The 21,715-nt window shown below is 56.2% G+C and overlaps 1 protein-coding gene across 2 annotated transcripts in view; it reads left to right on the forward strand.

The window, feature by feature from the left end:
- nbas (NBAS subunit of NRZ tethering complex) overlaps positions 1–21,715 on the forward strand; it is a 384,598-nt gene that overhangs the window by 112,885 nt on the left and 249,998 nt on the right. For both annotated transcript variants that reach the window (XM_052524617.1, XM_052524618.1), the window contains exon 21: positions 469–605. In XM_052524617.1, the coding sequence (XP_052380577.1) occupies positions 469–605 (137 nt within the window). The remainder of the gene's footprint in view (positions 1–468; positions 606–21,715) is intronic.

The raw sequence follows: 21,715 nt of genomic DNA on the forward strand, positions 1-21,715 counted from the left end.
TCGCTCTCTGTCTCTGTCTCTCTCTGTGTGTCTCTCGCTCTCTGTCTCTGTCTCTCTCTGTGTGTGTGTGAGACTACTTTTGGTTCCTACATGATTCCATAAGTGAATCATAGTTTTGATGTCTTCACTATTATTCTACAAAGAAAACCCCTTGAGTAGATGTGACCTTTAGACCGGTTCTGTGTATCAACTGTAATGGTTTTATTCATTTATATACATGTTTTCCCTCTACCTAATCTATTTTTTTAAATATATATATTTGTGTGTGTGTGTGTGTGTGTGTGTGTGTGTGTGTGTGTGTGTGTGTGTGTGTGTGTGTGTGTGTGTGTGTGTGTGTGTGTGTGTGTGTGTGTGTGTGTGTGTGTGGCATTATGCTTTGAATGTCCTGTAGCTAAGAGGGTTTGTTAAAATCCATCTTTGTTTCTGGTGTGACTTCCTCTTTTCTAATGTCCTGTTTTATACCTCTAGGAGAGTAATGTCCAGGCACTGGACATCCTGTTCACCTATCATGGAGCAGAGCTTCTCCAACACCGATTGGCTATCCTCTTCAACTTCCCAGAAACCACCTCGCCACACGAGTACACAATCCTGCTGCCTGAGGCCTGGTGAGAGAGCGACTCACACATTTTTTTTCTATTGGTGTTGATAGTTGTTAGAACACTGATGTCAGTCTGGTGGATGTTGGCCTGGGCCCAGGACACTGTGGTTGATCTGGGCCCAGGACACTGTGGTTGATCTGGGCCCAGGACACTGTGGTTGATCTGGGCCCAGGACACTGTGGTTGATCTGGGAGATGTTGGCCTGGGCCCAGGACACTGTGGTTGATCTGGGGATGTTGGCCTGGGCCCAGGACACTGTGGTTGATCTGGGCCCAGGACACTGTGGTTGATCTGGGCCCAGGACACTGTGGTTGATCTGGGGGATGTTGGCCTGGGCCCAGGACACTGTGGTTGATCTGGGCCCAGGACACTGTGGTTGATCTGGGAGATGTTGGCCTGGGCCCAGGACACTGTGGTTGATCTGGGCCCAGGACACTGTGGTTGATCTGGGCCCAGGACACTGTGGTTGATCTGGGAGATGTTGGCCTGGGCCCAGGACACTGTGGTTAATCTGGGGGATGTTGGCCTGGGCCCAGGACACTGTGGTTGATCTGGGAGATGTTGGCCTGGGCCCAGGACACTGTGGTTGATCTGGGAGATGTTGGCCTGGGCCCAGGACACTGTGGTTGATCTGGGGATGTTGGCCTGGGCCCAGGACACTGTGGTTAATCTGGGGGATGTTGGCCTGGGCCCAGGACACTGTGGTTGGCCTGGGCCCAGGACACTGTGGTTGATCTGGGGGATGTTGGCCTGGGCCCAGGACACTGTGGTTGATCTGGGGGATGTTGGCCTGGGCCCAGGGCACTGTGGTTGTTCTGGGGGATGTTGGCCTGGGCCCAGGACACTGTGGTTGATCTGGGGGATGTTGGCCTGGGCCCAGGACACTGTGGTTGATCTGGGGGATGTTGGCCTGGGCCCAGGACACTGTGGTTGATCTGGGGGATGTTGGCCTGGGACCAGGACACTGTGGTTGATCTGGGGGATGTTGGCCTGGGCCCAGGACACTGTGGTTGATCTGGGGATGTTGGCCTGGGCCCAGGACACTGTGGTTGATCTGGGGATGTTGGCCTGGGCCCAGGACACTGTGGTTGATCTGGGGGATGTTGGCCTGGGCCCAGGACACTGTGGTTCATCTGGGGGATGTTGGCCTGGGCCCAGGACACTGTGGTTGATCTGGGGGATGTTGGCCTGGGACCAGGACACTGTGGTTGATCTGGGGGATGTTGGCCTGGGACCAGGACACTGTGGTTGATCTGGGGATGTTGGCCTGGGCCCAGGACACTGTGGTTGATCTGGGGGATGTTGGCCTGGGCCCAGGACACTGTGGTTGATCTGGGGATGTTGGCCTGGGCCCAGGACACTGTGGTTGATCTGGGGATGTTGGCCTGGGCCCAGGACACTGTGGTTGATCTGGGGGATGTTGGCCTGGGCCCAGGACACTGTGGTTCATCTGGGGGTTCAAATTATATCAAATGAAATGAACAGTAAACATTACACTCAGAAGTTTCAAATTAATAAAGAAATTTCAAATGTTATATGTCTTTATACAGTGTTCTAACGATGTGCAAATAGTTAAAGTACAAAAGGGAAAATAAATCAACATAAATATGGGTTGTATTTACAATGGTGTTTGTTCTTCACTGGTTGACCTTTTCTTGTGGCAACAGGTCACACATCTTGCTGCTGTGATGGATCACTGTGGTATTTCAAATTCTTTGTGTCTGTAATCTGAGGGAAATATGTGTCTCTATGGTCCTACATAGATGGTGGTATTTAACCATGGCAAGGTGACTGGTAGTAAGGTAGAATACAGTGTAGTTATTCCCTCTGCAAGGCAATCAAACAAGAAATCTAAACATCAGTATAGAGATAAAGTAGAGTCCCAATTCAACGGCGCAGACATTAAAGGTATGTGGCAGGGACTACAGACAATCACGGACTACAAGAAGAAAACCAGCCCTGTCGCCGAGACCGTCGTCTTGCTCCCAGACAAGCTAAACACCTTCTTCACCCGCTTTGAGGACAACACAGTGCCACCGACGCAGCCCTCGGCCAAGGACTGTGGTCCCCCGTGGTCGACGTGAGTAAGGACTGTGGTCCTCCGTGGTCGACGTGAGTAGGGACTGTGGTCCTCCGTGGTCGACGTGAGTAGGGACTGTGGTCCTCCGTGGTTGACGTGAGTAGGGACTGTGGTCCTCCGTGGTCGACGTGAGTAAGGACTGTGGTCCTCCGTGGTCGACGTGAGTAAGGACTGTGGTCCTCCGTGGTCGACGTGAGTAGGGACTGTGGTCGACGTGAGTAGGGACTGTGGTCCTCCGTGGTCGACGTGAGTAAGGACTGTGGTCCTCCGTGGTCGACGTGAGTAAGGACTGTGGTCCTCCGTGGTCGTCGTGAGTAAGGACTGTGGTCCTCCGTGGTCGACGTGAGTAAGGACTGTGGTCCTCCGTGGTCGACGTGAGTAGGGACTGTGGTCCCCCGTGGTCGACGTGAGTAAGGACTGTGGTCCCCCGTGGTCGTCGTGAGTAGGGACTGTGGTCCTCCGTGGTCGACGTGAGTAAGGACTGTGGTCCCCCGTGGTCGACGTGAGTAGGGACTGTGGTCCCCCGTGGTCGACGTGAGTAGGGACTGTGGTCGTCGTGAGTAAGGACTGTGGTCCCCCGTGGTCGTCGTGAGTAAGGACTGTGGTCCCCCGTGGTCGACGTGAGTAGGGACTGTGGTCCTCCGTGGTCGACGTGAGTAGGGACTGTGGTCCTCCGTGGTCGACGTGAGTAGGGACTGTGGTCCTCCGTGGTCGTCGTGAGTAAGGACTGTGGTCCCCCGTGGTCGACGTGAGTAAGGACTGTGGTCCCCCGTGGTCGACGTGAGTAAGGACTGTGGTCCTCCGTGGTCGACGTGAGTAGGGACTGTGGTCCTCCGTGGTCGACGTGAGTAAGGACTGTGGTCCTCCGTTGTCGACGTGAGTAAGGACTGTGGTCCTCCGTGGTCGACGTGAGTAAGGAATGTGGTCCTCCGTGGTCGACGTGAGTAGGGACTGTGGTCCTCCGTGGTCGACGTGAGTATGGACTGTGGTCCTCCGTGGTCGACGTGAGTAGGGACTGTGGTCCTCCGTGGTCGACGTGAGTAAGGACTGTGGTCCTCCGTGGTCGACGTGAGTAAGGACTGTGGTCGACGTGAGTAGGGACTGTGGTCCTCCGTGGTCGACGTGAGTAAGGACTGTGGTCGACGTGAGTAGGGACTGTGGTCCTCCGTGGTCGACGTGAGTAAGGACTGTGGTCCTCCGTGGTCAACGTGAGTAAGGACTGTGGTCCTCCGTGGTCGACGTGAGTAGGGACTGTGGTCCTCCGTGGTCGATGTGAGTAGGGACTGTGGTCGACGTGAGTAGGGACTGTGGTCCTCCGTGGTCGACGTGAGTAGGGACTGTGGTCCTCCGTGGTCGACGTAGGGACTGTGGTCCTCCGTGGTCGACGTGAGTAGGGACTGTGGTCCTCCGTGGTCGACGTGAGTAGGGACTGTGGTCCTCCGTGGTCGACGTGAGTAGGGACTGTGGTCCTCCGTGATCGGCGTGGTGTGGTCCCCGTGGTCGGCGTGAGTAGGGACTGTGGTCCTCCGTGGTCGACGTGAGTAAGGACTGTGGTCCTCCGTGGTCGACGTGAGTAAGGACTGTGGTCCTCCGTGAGTCCTCCCGGGTCGTGAGTAGGGACTGTGGTCCCCCTCCGTGGTCGACGTGAGTAGGGACTGTGGTCCTCCGTGGTCGACGTGAGTAGGGACTGTGGTCGACGTGAGTAGGGACTGTGGTCCTCCGTGGTCGACGTGAGTAGGGACTGTGGTCCTCCGTGGTCGACGTGAGTAAGGGACTGTGGTCCTCCGTGGTCGACGTGAGTAGGGACTGTGGTCCTCCGTGGTCGACGTGAGTAGGACTGTGGTCCTCCGTGGTCGACGTGAGTAGGGACTGTGGTCCTCCGTGGTCGACGTAGGGACTGTGGTCCTCCGTGGTCGACGCGTGAGGGGACTGTGGTCCTCCGTGGTCGACGTGAGTAGGGACTGTGGTCCTCCGTGGTCGACGTGAGTAGGGACTGTGGTCCTCCGTGGTCGACGTGAGTAGGGACTGTGGTCCTCCGTGGTCGAGGGACTGTGGTCCTCCGTGGTCGACGTGGTAAGGACTGTGGTCCTCCGTGGTCGACGTGAGTAGGGACTGTGGTCCTCCGTGGTCGACGTGAGTAGGGACTGTGGTCCTCCGTGGTCGACGTGAGTAGGGACTGTGGTCCTCCGTGGTCGACGTGAGTAGGGACTGTGGTCCTCCGTGGTCGACGTGAGTAGGGACTGTGGTCCTCCGTGGTCGACGTGAGTAGGGACTGTGGTCCTCCGTGGTCGACGTGAGTAGGGACTGTGGTCCTCCGTGGTCGACGTGAGTAGGGACTGTGGTCCTCCGTGGTCGACGTGAGTAGGGACTGTGGTCCTCCGTGGTCGACGTGAGTAGGGACTGTGGTCCTCCGTGGTCGACGTGGTAGGGACTGTGGTCCTCCGTGGTCGACGTGAGTAGGACTGTGGTCCTCCGTGGTCGACGTGAGTAGGGACTGTGGTCCTCCCCCGTGGTCGACGTGAGTAAGGACTGTGGTCCTCCGTGGTCGACGTGAGTGGTAGGACTGTGGTCCTCCGTGGTCGAAGTAGACTGTGGTCCCCCGTGGTCGACGTGAGTAGGACTGTGGTCCTCCGTGGTCGACGTGAGTAAGGACTGTGGTCCCCGTGGTCGACGTGAGTAGGGACTGTGGTCCTCCGTGGTCGACGTGAGTAAGGACTGTGGTCCTCCGTGGTCGACGTGAGTAGGGACTGTGGTCCTCCGTGGTCGACGTGAGTAGGACTGTGGTCCTCCGTGGTCGACGTGAGTAAGGACTGTGGTCCTCCGTGGTCGACGTGAGTAAGGACTGTGGTCCTCCGTGTGGTCCTCCGTGGTCGTGGTAGGGACTGTGGTCCTCCGTGGTCGACGTGAGTAGGGACTGTGGTCCTCCGTGGTCGACGTGAGTAGGACTGTGGTCCTCCGTGGTCGACGTGAGTAAGGACTGTGGTCCTCCGTGGTCGACGTGAGTAGGGACTGTGGTCCTCCGTGGTCGACGTGAGTAGGGACTGTGGTCCTCCGTGGTCGAGTAGGGACTGGTCCGTGAGTAGGACTCCTCCGTGGTCGACGTGAGTAGTCCTCCGTGGTCGGCGTGAGTAGGGACTGTGGTCCTCCGTGGTCGACGTGAGTAAGGACTGTGGTCCTCCGTGGTCGACGTGAGTAAGGGACTGTGGTCCTCCGTGGTCGACGTGAGTAGGGACTGTGGTCCTCCGTGGTCGGGACGTGGTCCTCCGTGGTCGAGTAAGGACTGTGGTCCTCCGTGGTCGACGTGAGTAGGGTCCTCCGTGGTCGACTGTGGTCCTCCGTGGTCGACGTGAGTAGGGACTGTGGTCCTCCGTGGTCGACGTGAGTAGGGACTGTGGTCCTCCGTGGTCGACGTGAGTAGGGACTGTGGTCCTCCGTGTGGTCGACGTGTAGTGTGGTCCTCCGTGGTCGAGGGACTGTGGTCCTCCGTGGTCGACGTGAGTAGGGACTGTGGTCCTCCGTGGTCGACGTGAGTAGGGACTGTGGTCCTCCGTGGTCGGCGTGAGTAGGACTGTGGTCCTCCGTGGTCGACGTGAGTAGGGACTGTGGTCCTCCGTGGTCGACGTGAGTAAGGACTGTGGTCCTCCGTGGTCGACGTGAGTAAAGGGACTGTGGTCCTCCGTGGTCGACGTGAGTAGGGACTGTGGTCCTCCGTGGTCGACGTGAGTAGGGACTGTGGTCCTCCGTGGTCGACGTGAGTAGGGACTGTGGTCCTCCGTGGTCGACGTGAGTAGGGACTGTGGTCCTCCGTGGTCGACGTGGTCCTCCGTGGTCGGCGTGGTAGGGACTGTGGTCCTCCGTGGTCGACGTGAGTAGGGACTGTGGTCCTCCGTGGTCGACGTGAGTAGGGACTGTGGTCCTCCGTGGTCGACGTGAGTAGGGACTGTGGTCCTCCGTGGTCGACGTGAGTAGGACTGTGGTCCCCGTGGTCGTCGTGAGTAAGGACTGTGGTCCTCCGTGGTCGACGTGAGTAGGGACTGTGGTCCTCCGTGGTCGACGTGAGTAGGGACTGTGGTCCTCCGTGGTCGACGTGAGTAGGGACTGTGGTCCTCCGTGGTCGACGTGAGTAAGGACTGTGGTCCTCCGTGGTCGACGTGAGTAGGGACTGTGGTCCTCCGTGGTCGACGTGAGTAGGGACTGTGGTCCTCCGTGGTCGACGTGAGTAAGGACTGTGGTCCCCGTGGTCGACGTGAGTAGGGACTGTGGTCCTCCGTGGTCGACGTGAGTAGGGACTGTGGTCCTCCGTGGTCGACGTGAGTAGGGACTGTGGTCGACGTGAGTAAGGACTGTGGTCCTCCGTGGTCGACGTGAGTAGGGACTGTGGTCCTCCGTGGTCGACGTGAGTAAGGACTGTGGTCCTCCGTGGTCGACGTGAGTAAGACTGTGGTCCTCCGTGGTCGACGTGAGTAGGGACTGTGGTCCTCCGTGGTCGACGTGAGTAGGGACTGTGGTCCTCCGTGGTCGACGTGAGTAGGGACTGTGGTCCTCCGTGGTCGACGTGAGTAGGGACTGTGGTCCTCCGTGGTCGACGTGGTAGGGACTGTGGTCCTCCGTGGTCAACGTGAGTAAGGACTGTGGTCCCCCGTGATCGACGTGAGTAAGGACTGTGGTCCTCCGTGGTCGACGTGAGTAAGGACTGTGGTCCTCCGTGGTCGACGTGAGTAAGGACTGTGGTCCTCCGTGGTCGACGTGGTAGGGACTGTGGTCCTCCGTGGTCGACGTGAGTAGGGACTGTGGTCCTCCGTGGTCGGCGTGAGTAGGGACTGTGTGGTCCCCGTGGTCGACGTGAGTAAGGACTGTGGTCCCCGTGGTCGACGTGAGTAAGGACTGTGGTCCCCGTGATCGACGTGAGTAAGGACTGTGGTCCTCCATGGTCGACGTGAGTAAGGACTGTGGTCCTCCGTGGTCGACGTGAGTAAGGACTGTGGTCCTCCGTGGTCGACGTGAGTAAGGACTGTGGTCCTCCGTGGTCGACGTGAGTAAGGACTGTGGTCCCCGTGATCGACGTGAGTAAGGACTGTGGTCCTCCGTGGTCGACGTGAGTAGGACTGTGGTCCTCCGTGGTCGACGTGAGTAAGGACTGTGGTCCTCCGTGGTCGACGTGAGTAGGGACTGTGGTCCTCCGTGGTCGACGTGAGTAGGGACTGTGGTCCTCCGTGGTCGACGTGAGTAAGGACTGTGGTCCTCCGTGGTCGACGTGAGTAAGGACTGTGGTCCTCCGTGGTCGGCGTGAGTAGGGACTGTGGTCCTCCGTGGTCGACGTGAGTAAGGACTGTGGTCCTCCGTGGTCGACGTGAGTAAGGACTGTGGTCGACGTGAGTAGGGACTGTGGTCCTCCGTGGTCGACGTGAGTAGGGACTGTGGTCGACGTGAGTAGGGACTGTGGTCCTCCGTGGTCGACGTGAGTAGGGACTGTGGTCCTCCGTGGTCGACGTGAGTAGGGACTGTGGTCCTCCGTGGTCGACGTGAGTAAGGACTGTGGTCCTCCGTGGTCGACGTGAGTAGGGACTGTGGTCCTCCGTGGTCGACGTGAGTAAGGACTGTGGTCCTCCGTGGTCGACGTGAGTAGGGACTGTGGTCCTCCGTGGTCGACGTGAGTAGGGACTGTGGTCCTCCGTGGTCGACGTGAGTAGGGACTGTGGTCCTCCGTGGTCGATGTGAGTAAGGACTGTGGTCCTCCGTGGTCAACGTGAGTAGGGACTGTGGTCCTCCGTGGTCGACGTGAGTAGGGACTGTGGTCCTCCGTGGTCGACGTGAGTAGGGATTGTGGTCCTCCGTGGTCGATGTGAGTAAGGACTGTGGTCCTCCGTGGTCAACGTGAGTAGGGACTGTGGTCCTCCGTGGTCGACGTGAGTAGGGACTGTGGTCCTCCGTGGTCGACGTGAGTAAGGACTGTGGTCCTCCGTGGTCAATGTGAGTAGGGACTGTGGTCCTCCGTGGTCAACGTGAGTAGGGACTGTGGTCCTCCGTGGTCTACGTGAGTAAGGACTGTGGTCCTCCGTGGTCGACGTGAGTAAGGACTGTGGTCCTCCGTGGTCGACGTGAGTAGGGACTGTGGTCCTCCGTGGTCGACGTGAGTAGGGACTGTGGTCCTCCGTGGTCGACGTGGTAGGGACTGTGGTCCTCCGTGGTCGACGTGAGTAAGGACTGTGGTCCTCCGTGGTCGACGTGAGTAGGGACTGTGGTCCTCCGTGGTCGACGTGAGTAGGGACTGTGGTCGACGTGAGTAGGGACTGTGGTCCTCCGTGGTCGACGTGAGTAAGGACTGTGGTCCCCGTGGTCGACGTGAGTAAGGACTGTGGTCCTCCGTGGTCGACGTGGTAGGGACTGTGGTCCTCCGTGGTCGACGTGAGTAGGGACTGTGGTCCTCCGTGGTCGACGTGAGTAAGGACTGTGGTCCTCCGTGGTCGACGTGGTAAGGACTGTGGTCCTCCGTGGTCGACGTGAGTAGGGACTGTGGTCCTCCGTGGTCGACGTGAGTAGGGACTGTGGTCCTCCGTGGTCGACGTGAGTAAGGACTGTGGTCCCCCGTGGTCGACGTGGTAGGGACTGTGGTCCTCCGTGGTCGACGTGAGTAGGGACTGTGGTCCTCCGTGGTCGACGTGGTAGGGACTGTGGTCGACGTGAGTAAGGACTGTGGTCCTCCGTGGTCGACGTGAGTAGGGACTGTGGTCCTCCGTGGTCGACGTGAGTAAGGACTGTGGTCCTCCGTGGTCGACGTGAGTAAAGACTGTGGTCCTCCGTGGTCGACGTGGTAGGGACTGTGGTCCCCCGTGGTCGACGTGAGTAGGGACTGTGGTCCTCCGTGGTCGACGTGAGTAAGGACTGTGGTCCTCCGTGGTCGACGTGAGTAGGGACTGTGGTCCTCCGTGGTCGACGTGAGTAGGGACTGTGGTCCTCCGTGGTCGACGTGAGTAGGGACTGTGGTCGACGTGAGTAGGGACTGTGGTCCTCCGTGGTCGACGTGAGTAAGGACTGTGGTCCCCCGTGGTCGACGTGAGTAAGGACTGTGGTCCTCCGTGGTCGACGTGAGTAGGGACTGTGGTCCTCCGTGGTCGACGTGAGTAGGGACTGTGGTCCTCCGTGGTCGACGTGAGTAAGGACTGTGGTCCTCCGTGGTCGACGTGAGTAAGGACTGTGGTCCTCCGTGGTCGACGTGAGTAGGGACTGTGGTCCTCCGTGGTCGACGTGAGTAGGGACTGTGGTCCTCCGTGGTCGACGTGAGTAAGGACTGTGGTCGACGTGAGTAGGGACTGTGGTCCTCCGTGGTCGACGTGAGTAGGGACTGTGGTCCTCCGTGGTCGACGTGAGTAGGGACTGTGGTCGTCGTGAGTAAGGACTGTGGTCCTCCGTGGTCGACGTGAGTAGGGACTGTGGTCCTCCGTGGTCGACGTGAGTAAGGACTGTGGTCCTCCGTGGTCGACGTGAGTAAGGACTGTGGTCCTCCGTGGTCGACGTGAGTAGGGACTGTGGTCCTCCGTGGTCGACGTGAGTAGGGACTGTGGTCCTCCGTGGTCGACGTGAGTAGGGACTGTGGTCCTCCGTGGTCGACGTGAGTAGGGACTGTGGTCCTCCGTGGTCGACGTGAGTAGGGACTGTGGTCCTCCGTGGTCAACGTGAGTAAGGACTGTGGTCCCCGTGATCGACGTGAGTAAGGACTGTGGTCCTCCGTGGTCGACGTGAGTAAGGACTGTGGTCCTCCGTGGTCGACGTGAGTAAGGACTGTGGTCCTCCGTGGTCGACGTGAGTAGGGACTGTGGTCCTCCGTGGTCGACGTGAGTAGGGACTGTGGTCCTCCGTGGTCGGCGTGAGTAGGGACTGTGGTCCCCGTGGTCGACGTGAGTAAGGACTGTGGTCCCCGTGGTCGACGTGAGTAAGGACTGTGGTCCCCGTGATCGACGTGAGTAAGGACTGTGGTCCTCCATGGTCGACGTGAGTAAGGACTGTGGTCCCCTGTGGTCGACGTGAGTAAGGACTGTGGTCCTCCGTGGTCGACGTGAGTAAGGACTGTGGTCCTCCGTGGTCGACGTGAGTAAGGACTGTGGTCCTCCGTGGTCGACGTGAGTAAGGACTGTGGTCCCCCGTGGTCGACGTGAGTAAGGACTGTGGTCCTCCGTGGTCGACGTGAGTAAGGACTGTGGTCCTCCGTGGTCGACGTGAGTAAGGACTGTGGTCCTCCGTGGTCGACGTGAGTAGGGACTGTGGTCCTCCGTGGTCGACGTGAGTAGGGACTGTGGTCCTCCGTGGTCGACGTGAGTAAGGACTGTGGTCCTCCGTGGTCGACGTGAGTAAGGACTGTGGTCCTCCGTGGTCGACGTGAGTAGGGACTGTGGTCCTCCGTGGTCGACGTGAGTAAGGACTGTGGTCCTCCGTGGTCGACGTGAGTAGGGACTGTGGTCGACGTGAGTAGGGACTGTGGTCCTCTGTGGTCGGCGTGAGTAAGGACTGTGGTCGACGTGAGTAGGGACTGTGGTCCTCCGTGGTCGACGTGAGTAGGGACTGTGGTCCTCCGTGGTCGACGTGAGTAGGGACTGTGGTCGTCGTGAGTAAGGACTGTGGTCCCCCGTGGTCGTCGTGAGTAGGGACTGTGGTCCTCCGTGGTCGACGTGAGTAAGGACTGTGGTCCTCCGTGGTCGACGTGGTAGGGACTGTGGTCCTCCGTGGTCGACGTGAGTAGGGACTGTGGTCCTCCGTGGTCGACGTGAGTAGGGACTGTGGTCCTCCGTGGTCGATGTGAGTAAGGACTGTGGTCCTCCGTGGTCAACGTGAGTAGGGACTGTGGTCCTCCGTGGTCGACGTGAGTAGGGACTGTGGTCCTCCGTGGTCGACGTGAGTAGGGATTGTGGTCCTCCGTGGTCGATGTGAGTAAGGACTGTGGTCCTCCGTGGTCAACGTGAGTAGGGACTGTGGTCCTCCGTGGTCGACGTGAGTAGGGACTGTGGTCCTCCGTGGTCGACGTGAGTAAGGACTGTGGTCCTCCGTGGTCAATGTGAGTAGGGACTGTGGTCCTCCGTGGTCAACGTGAGTAGGGACTGTGGTCCTCCGTGGTCGACGTGAGTAGGGACTGTGGTCCCCCGTGGTCGACGTGAGTAAGGACTGTGGTCCCCGTGGTCGACGTGAGTAAGGACTGTGGTCCCCGTGGTCGACGTGACTAAGGACTGTGGTCCCCCGTGGTCGACGTGAGTAAGGACTGTGGTCCTCCGTGGTCGACGTGAGTAAGGACTGTGGTCCTCCGTGGTCGACGTGAGTAAGGACTGTGGTCCCCGTGGTCGACGTGAGTAAGGACTGTGGTCCTCCGTGGTCGACGTGAGTAAGGACTGTGGTCCTCCGTGGTCGATGTGAGTAAGGACTGTGGTCCCCCGTGGTCGACGTGGTAGGGACTGGCGGTCCTCCGTGGTCGACGTGAGTAGGGACTGTGGTCCTCCGTGGTCGGCGTGAGTAAGGACTGTGGTCCTCCGTGGTCGACGTGAGTAAGGACTGTGGTCCTCCGTGGTCGTCGTGAGTAAGGACTGTGGTCCTCCGTGGTCGGCGTGAGTAAGGACTGTGGTCCTCCGTGGTCGGCGTGAGTAGGGACTGTGGTCCTCCGTGGTCGACGTGAGTAAGGACTGTGGTCCTCCGTGGTCGACGTGAGTAAGGACTGTGGTCCTCCGTGGTCGACGTGAGTAAGGACTGTGGTCCTCCGTGGTCGACGTGAGTAAGGACTGTGGTCCCCCGTGGTCGACGTGAGTAAGGACTGTGGTCCTCCGTGGTCGACGTGAGTAAGGACTGTGGTCGACGTGAGTAGGGACTGTGGTCGTCGTGAGTAAGGACTGTGGTCCCCCGTGGTCGTCGTGAGTAGGGACTGTGGTCCTCCGTGGTCGACGTGAGTAGGGACTGTGGTCCCCCGTGGTCGACGTGAGTAAGGACTGTGGTCCCCCGTGGTCGACGTGAGTAAGGACTGTGGTCCTCCGTGGTCGACGTGAGTAAGGACTGTGGTCGACGTGAGTAGGGACTGTGGTCGTCGTGAGTAAGGACTGTGGTCCCCCGTGGTCGTCGTGAGTAGGGACTGTGGTCCTCCGTGGTCGACGTGAGTAGGGACTGTGGTCGACGTGAGTAGGGACTGTGGTCGTCGTGAGTAGGGACTGTGGTCCCCCGTGGTCGACGTGAGTAGGGACTGTGGTCCCCCGTGGTCGACGTGAGTAGGGACTGTGGTCGTCGTGAGTAAGGACTGTGGTCCCCCGTGGTCGTCGTGAGTAGGGACTGTGGTCCTCCGTGGTCGACGTGAGTAGGGACTGTGGTCCTCCGTGGTCGACGTGAGTAAGGACTGTGGTCCCCCGTGGTCGACGTGAGTAAGGACTGTGGTCCCCCGTGGTCGACGTGAGTAAGGACTGTGGTCCCCGTGGTCGACGTGAGTAAGGACTGTGGTCCTCCGTGGTCGACGTGAGTAAGGACTGTGGTCCTCCGTGGTCGACGTGAGTAGGGACTGTGGTCCCCCGTGGTCGACGTGAGTAGGGACTGTGGTCCCCCGTGGTCGACGTGAGTAGGGACTGTGGTCCTCCGTGGTCGACGTGAGTAGGGACTGTGGTCCCCCGTGGTCGACGTGAGTAGGGACTGTGGTCCTCCGTGGTCGACGTGAGTAGGGACTGTGGTCCTCCGTGGTCGACGTGAGTAAGGACTGTGGTCCTCCGTGGTCGACGTGAGTAGGGACTGTGGTCCCCCGTGGTCGACGTGAGTAAGGACTGTGGTCCTCCGTGGTCGACGTGAGTAAGGACTGTGGTCCCCCGTGGTCGACGTGAGTAAGGACTGTGGTCGACGTGAGTAGGGACTGTGGTCCCCCGTGGTCGACGTGAGTAAGGACTGTGGTCCCCCGTGGTCGACGTGAGTAAGGACTGTGGTCCTCCGTGGTCGACGTGAGTAAGGACTGTGGTCCTCCGTGGTCGACGTGAGTAGGGACTGTGGTCCTCCGTGGTCGGCGTGAGTAAGGACTGTGGTCCTCCGTGGTCGGCGTGAGTAGGACTGTGGTCCTCCGTGGTCGACGTGAGTAGGGACTGTGGTCCTCCGTGGTCGACGTGAGTAAGGACTGTGGTCCTCCGTGGTCGACGTGAGTAGGGACTGTGGTCCTCCGTGGTCGACGTGAGTAGGGACTGTGGTCCTTCGTGGTCGACGTGAGTAAGACATTTAAGCTTGTTAACCCTCACAAGGCTGCAGGCCCAGACGGCATCCCCAGCCGCGTCCTCAGAGCATGTGCAGACCAGCTGACTAGAGTGTTGACGGATATATTCTCCCTGTCCCAGTCTGCTGTCCCCACATGATGTCCTGTTCCCAAGAAGGCAAAGGTAACTGAGCTAAACGACTACCGCCCCGCCCCGTAGCACTCACTTTCCTTCATCATGAAGTGCTTTGAGAGACTAGTCAAGGACCATATCACCTCCACCCTACCTGACACCCTAGACCCACTCCAATTTGCTTACCGCCCAAATAGGTCCACAGACGATGAAATCTCAACCACACTGCCCTAACCCATCTGGACAAGAGGAATACCTATGTGAGAATGCTGTTCATCGACTACAGCTCAGCATTTAACACCATAGTACCCTTGCAAGCTCGTCATCAAGCTCGAGACTCTGGGTCTCGATCCCACCCTGTGCAACTGGGTACTGGACTTCCTGACGGGCCGCCCCCAGGTGGTGAGGGTAGGCAACAACATCTCCTTCCCGCTGATCCTCAACACTGGGGCCCCACAAGGATGCGTTCTGAGCCCTCTCCTGTACTCCCTGTTCACCCACGACTGCGTGGCCACGCACGCCTCCCACTCAACCATCAAGTTGCAGACTACACAACAGTAGTAGACTTGATTACCAACCATGACCAGACAGCCTACAGGGAGGAGGTGAGGGCCCTCGGAGTGTGGTGCCAGGAAAACAACGTCAACAAAACAGAGGAGATGATTATGGACCTCATTAAACAGCAGAGTGCACCCCCATCCAGTAGTACTTGGCGTACACATCAAACTGAAATGATCCAACCACACAGACAGTGTGGTAATCCACCCCCTCCCTCTATTCCCCTCTCTCTCCACCCCCCTCCTCTCTCTTCCCCTCGCTCTCCACCCCTCCTCTCTCTTCCCCTCGCTCTCTACCCCTCCTCTCTCTTCCCCTCGCTCTCTACCCCTCCTCTCTATTCCCCTCGCTCTCCACCCCCTCCTCTCTATTCCCCTCACTCTCTACCCCCCCCCTCTCTCTATTCCCCTCCTCCTCTCTACCCCCTCCTCTCTCTTCCCCTCGCTCTCCACCCCCTCCTCTCTCTATTCCCCCCCTCGCTCTCCACCCCCTCCTCTCTCTATTCCCCTCACTCTCTACCCCCTCCTCTCTCTTCCCCTCGCTCTCTACCCCCTCCACCCCGGCATAGCCATTACCCTGTTCTGCTGTGCGGAGTTTATGGGAATCCATCACGGCTCTGGTACTGTAGTTTCCGGCTTCCCTCCAGTCTCAGCGGTAACTGCTCCCCGGCAGGGCTCTGCTGGCTCTGCCTGCAGCAGAACGGACTCCGAAAACATCAGTCTGACTAGAGGAGAAATAGAAGTTTCTTCATCGTAATGTCGTAGGGCTTGTAAAGTTTCTCGAACACACCTGTCCCTAGGTGTCCACAAATCTCTCTCTCTATTCCCCTCACTCTCTACCCCCTCCTCTCTCTTCCCCTCGCTCTCTACCCCCTCCACCCCGGCATAGCCATTATTACCCTGACGTCTCGAACACACCTGTCCCTAGGTGTCCACAAATCTCTCTCTCTTAATCAACATTGGATTTGTTTTCGAATCCTTTGTGGGTCTGTGTAATCTGAGGGAAATGTCTCCTAATATGGTCGTACAAAGTAATTATCTTTTTGTTTTCTCATGATTTGGTCTCTCCCTTTTTCTCTCTCTCGCCCCTATTTCTTTCGGTTTCTCTCGCTCTAGTAGAGGCTGATGTAGATCTGAGGAACATGGGTAGAATGAATAATTAACTTATTTCATTGATGTCTGCTCTCTGTGCTCTCTTTCTCTTCTGCTCTCTCTCGCTCTGTCGCTCTCTGTCTCTCTCTGTCTCTCTCTGTCTCTCTCTGTCTCTCTCTGTCGCTCTCTGTCGCGCACTCTGTCGCGCACTCTGTCGCGCACTCTGTCGCGCACTCTGTCGCGCTCTCTGTCGCTCTCTGCTCTCTGTCGCTCTCTCTCTCTCTGTCTCTCTCTGTCGCTCTCTGTCGCTCTCTGTCGCTCTCTCTCTCTCTGTCACTCTCTGTCACTCTCTGTCACTGTCGCACTCTGTCGCACTCTGTCGCGCACTCTGTCACTCTGTCGCACTCTGCACTCTGTCACTGTCGCACTCTGTCGCACTCTGCACTCTGTCGCGCACTCTGTCGCGCACTCTGTCGCGCTCTCTGTCGCTCTCTCTGTCGTCGCTCTCTGTCGCGCTCTCTGTCGCGCTCTCTGTCGCGCTCTCTGTCGCGCTCTCTGTCACGCTCTCTCTCTCTGTCTCTCTCTGTCTCTCTCTGTCGCTCTCCGTCGCTCTCTCTCTCTGTCACTCTCTGTCGCTCTCTCTCTCTCTCTGTCACTCTCTGTCACTCTCTCTCTCTGTCACTCTCTGTCACTCTCTCTCTCTGTCACTCTCTGTCGCACTCTCTGTCGCTCTCTCTGTCTCTCTCTGTCGCTCTCTGTCGCTCTCTGTCACGGTTGTTCTCTGTCTCACTTTCGCTGCCTTCTAAAGACAATGTTTTCTCCCTAGACCATGAGTTTTTAGAGAACAGAGCGAGAGAGAGAGAGAGAAAGGGAGAGAGGGATGCAGGAAGATTGAGTTGGTATATCTATTTTGGGGGCGATCGTTATCGATCAGTACCATCTTGATTAATATATGTGTTGTATGATAAACACCACTACTATGCAGTACTTAGAGTAAAAAATACTTTAAAGTACTTCCAGTCTTCCGTCCTTTAAAACTTCTTATGGCGCCACCCCCCCGACATTCCGCTGAAAAGGCTAGCGTCACCCCCCCCCCCCACGACATTCATTTAAAACGTCTTATGGCTAGGGGTTCCGCGAGCACCCCCCCCCAACATTCCACTGAAAAGGTTCCGCTAGCCACCCCCCCCCAACATTACACTGAAAAGGCAGCGCGGGAAATTCAAAACTACGTTTTAGAAATATTTTACTTTCACACATTGACTAGTCCAATGCAGCAAATGAAAGATAAACATCTTGTTCATCTACCCATCTTGTCTCATTTTTTAAATGCTTTACAGTGAAAACACAATGTATATTTATGTTAGATCACCACAAAATCCCCAAAACACACAGCCATTTTTCCCAGCCAAAGATGGTCACAAAAGCAGAATTAGAGAAAATGAATCACTAACCTTTGATAATCTTCATTCCGATGACACTCATATGACATCATGTTACACAATACATTTATGCTTTGTTCGATAATATGCATCTTTATATCCACAAATCTCGGTTTACATTGACGCCATGTTCAGAAATGCCTCCAAAATATCCGGAGTAGTTAGAGAGCTAACAGATAACAGAAATAGTCATCATAAACTTTGACGAAAGATACATGTTCTACATATAATTATAGATACACTGGTTCTTAATGCAACCGCTGTGTGATTTAAACAAAAACATTACGAAAAAACGGCGCGAAGACCTAACAATAGATTTATGAAGACCAGGATCCAAAAGCGTAAGCAGTGCGCTAACTCCCCCTAGTGGTGGTCTGAGGTAGTGATGCAGAGGTACTGTACTAAACCACACATTACCTCTAACTCCCCCTAGTGCTGGTCTGAGGTAGTGATGCAGGGTACTGTACTAAACCACACATTACCTCTAACTCCCCCTGGTGGTGGTCTGGAGTAATGACGTGGTGACGCAGGGTACCGTACTAACCCACACATTACCTCTAACTCCCCCTGGTGGTGGTCTGGAGTAATGACGTGGTGACGCAGGGTACCGTACTAACCCACACATTACCTCTGACTCCCCCTGGTGGTGGTCTGGAGTAATGACGTGGTGACGCAGGGTACCGTACTAACCCACACATTACCTCTGACTCCCCCTGGTGGTGGTCTGGAGTAATGACGTGGTGACGCAGGGTACCGTACTAACCCACACATTACCTCTAACTCCCCCTGGTGGTGGTCTGGAGTAATGACGTGGTGACGCAGGGTACCGTACTAACCCACACATTACCTCTGACTCCCCCTGGTGGTGGTCTGGAGTAATGACGTGGTGACGCAGGGTACCGTACTAACCCACACATTACCTCTAACTCCCCCTGGTGGTGGTCTGGAGTAATGACGTGGTGACGCAGGGTACCGTACTAACCCACACATTACCTCTGACTCCCCCTGGTGGTGGTCTGGAGTAATGACATGGTGACGCAGGGTACCGTACTAACCCAGACATTACCTCTAACTCCCCCTGGTGGTGGTCTGGAGTAATGACGTGGTGACGCAGGGTACCGTACTAACCCAGACATTACCTCTAACTCCCCCTGGTGGTGGTCTGGAGTAATGACGTGGTGACGCAGGGTACCGTACTAACCCACACATTACCTCTGACTCCCCCTGGTGGTGGTCTGGAGTAATGACGTGGTGACGCAGGGTACCGTACTAACCCACACATTACCTCTGACTCCCCCTGGTGGTGGTCTGGAGTAATGACGTGGTGACGCAGGGTACCGTACTAACCCACACATTACCTGCAGCATAATTACAACTCTTAGTGGACCTACCACTGTACAGTGGATTCAGAAAGTAATTACTTGATCTATATCTAATATTTAATTACATTCATTTCTTTGTCATTATGGAGTATTGTGTGTAGATTGAGGAGAAAAAAACAGCAATTGAATCCATTTTAGAATAAGAAGTGTGCATAAATCACACAGATAAAAGCAGGTCTCTCGTTTCCCATGAGTCTGTGTGTTTGTCACTGGGTTGTGGCAGCAGGGGGGCACGCGAGGAAGCGTCGCCTGTTTGTCTCCTCTGATTTCTTTCTGTTCATTCCTGCTTGTCTCAGACGTGTGTCAGCCTGAAGGAGAGGGGGAAGAGTTAGAGCGTTGCGCCGACCGACTCGCGCGGCTTCTAGAAGTCTGTTATTTATGTCTCAGACGTGTGTCGGCCTGAAGGAGAGGGGGAAGAGTTAGAGCGTTGCGCCAACCGACTCGTGGGGCTATAGGGCTGGACACGTTCCAACTGGAATCCTAGCCCCTTCACAGTGCACTATAGTCTATAGGGCTGGACACGTTCCAACTGGAATCCTATCCCCTTCACAGTGCACTACAGTCTATAGGGCTGGACACGTTCCAACTGGAATCCTAGCCCCTTCACAGTGCACTACAGTCTAGGGCTGGACACGTTCCAACTGGAATCCTATCCCCTTCACAGTGCACTACAGTCTATAGGGCTGGACACGTTCCAACTGGAATCCTAGCCCCTTCACAGTGCACTACAGTCTAGGGCTGGACACGTTCCAACTGGAATCCTATCCCCTTCACAGTGCACTATAGTCTATAGGGCTGGACACGTTCCAACTGGAATCCTATCCCCTTCACAGTGCACTACAGTCTAGGGCTGGACACGTTCCAACTGGAATCCTATCCCCTTCACAGTGCACTACAGTCTAGGGCTGGACACGTTCCAACTGGAATCCTAGCCCCTTCACAGTGCACTACAGTCTAGGGCTGGACACGTTCCAACTGGAATCCTATCCCCTTCACAGTGCACTACAGTCTATAGGGCTGGACACGGTCCAACTGGAATCCTATCCCCTTCACAGTGCACTACAGTCTATAGGGCTGGACACGGTCCAACTGGAATCCTATCCCCTTCACAGTGCACTACAGTCTATAGGGCTGGACACGGTCCAACTGGAATCCTATCCCCTTCACAGTGCACTACAGTCTATAGGGCTGGACACGTTCCAACTGGAATCCTATCCCCTTCACAGTGCACTACAGTCTAGGGCTGGACACGTTCCAACTGGAATCCTATCCCCTTCACAGTGCACTACAGTCTATAGGGCTGGACACGTTCCAACTGGAATCCTAGCCCCTTCACAGTGCACTACAGTCTATAGGGCTGGACACGGTCCAACTGGAATCCTATCCCCTTCACAGTGCACTACAGTCTATAGGGCTGGACACGTTCCAACTGGAATCCTAGCCCCTTCACAGTGCACTACAGTCTAGGGCTGGACACGTTCCAACTGGAATCCTATCCCCTTCACAGTGCACTACAGTCTATAGGGCTGGACACGTTCCAACTGGAATCCTATCCCCTTCACAGTGCACTACAGTCTATAGGGCTGGACACGGTCCAACTGGAATCCTATCCCCTTCACAGTGCACTACAGTCTATAGGGCTGGACACGTTCCAACTGGAATCCTATCCCCTTCACAGTGCACTACAGTCTATAGGGCTGGACACGTTCCAACTGGAATCCTAGCCCCTTCACAGTGCACTACAGTCTAGGGCTGGACACGTTCCAACTGGAATCCTATCCCCTTCACAGTGCACTACAGTCTATAGGGCTGGACACGTTCCAACTGGAATCCTATCCCCTTCACAGTGCACTACAGTCTATAGGGCTGGACACGTTCCAACTGGAATCCTATCCCCTTCACAGTGCACTACAGTCTATAGGGCTGGACACGTTCCAACTGGAATCCTATCCCCTTCACAGTGCACTACTTTTGACAAGTGTTTATAGGGCTGTAGTGCACTACTTTTGACCAGTGTTTATAGGGCTGTAGTGCACTACTTTTGACCAGTGTTTATAGGGCTGTAGTGCACTACTTTTGACCAGTGTTTATAGGGCTGTAGTGCACTACTTTTGACCAGTGTTTATAGGGCTGTAGTGCACTACTTTTGACCAGGGTCTATAGGGCTGTAGTGCACTACTTTAGACCAGGGTCTATAGGGCTGTAGTGCACTACTTTTGACCAGGGTCCATGGGGCTGTAGTGCACTCCTTTAGACCAGGGTCTATAGGGCTGTAGTGCACTCCTTTAGACCAGGGTCTATAGGGCTGTAGTGCACTACTTTAGACCAGGGTCTATAGGGCTGTAGTGCACTACTTTAGACCAGGGTCTATAGGGCTGTAGTGCACTACTTTAGACCAGGGTCCATGGGGCTGTAGTGCACTACTTTAGACCAGTGTTTATAGGGCTGTAGTGCACTACTTTAGACCAGTGTTTATAGGGCTGTAGTGCACTACTTTTGACAAGGGTCTATAGGGCTGTAGTGCACTACTTTTGACAAGGGTCTATAGGGCTGTAGTGCACTACTTTAGACCAGGGTCCATGGGGCTGTAGTGCACTACTTTTGACAAGGGTCTATAGGGCTGTAGTGCACTACTTTTGACAAGGGTCTATAGGGCTGTAGTGCACTACTTTTGACAAGGGTCTATAGGGCTGTAGTGCACTACTTTTGACTAGGGTCTATAGGGCTGTAGTGCACTACTTTTGACAAGGGTCTATAGGGCTGTAGTGCACTACTTTTGACAAGGGTCTATAGGGCTGTAGTGCACTACTTTTGACAAGGGTCTATAGGGCTGTAGTGCACTACTTTTGACAAGGGTCTATAGGGCTGTAGTGCACTACTTTTGACCAGTGTTTATAGGGCTGTAGTGCACTACTTTAGACTAGGGTCTATAGGGCTGTAGTGCACTACTTTTGACCAGTGTTTATAGGGCTGTAGTGCACTACTTTTGACCAGTGTTTATAGGGCTGTAGTGCACTACTTTTGACAAGGGTCCATGGGGCTGTAGTGCACTACTTTTGACAAGGGTCTATAAGGCTGTAGTGCACTACTTTTGACCAGTGTTTATAGGGCTGTAGTGCACTACTTTTGACAAGGGTCCATGGGGCTGTAGTGCACTACTTTTGACCAGTGTTTATAGGGCTGTAGTGCACTACTTTTGACAAGGGTCTATAGGGCTGTAGTGCACTACTTTTGACCAGTATTTA

Source organism: Oncorhynchus keta, chromosome 8 (assembly GCF_023373465.1).
Source record: "Oncorhynchus keta strain PuntledgeMale-10-30-2019 chromosome 8, Oket_V2, whole genome shotgun sequence".
NCBI lineage: Eukaryota > Metazoa > Chordata > Actinopteri > Salmoniformes > Salmonidae > Oncorhynchus > Oncorhynchus keta.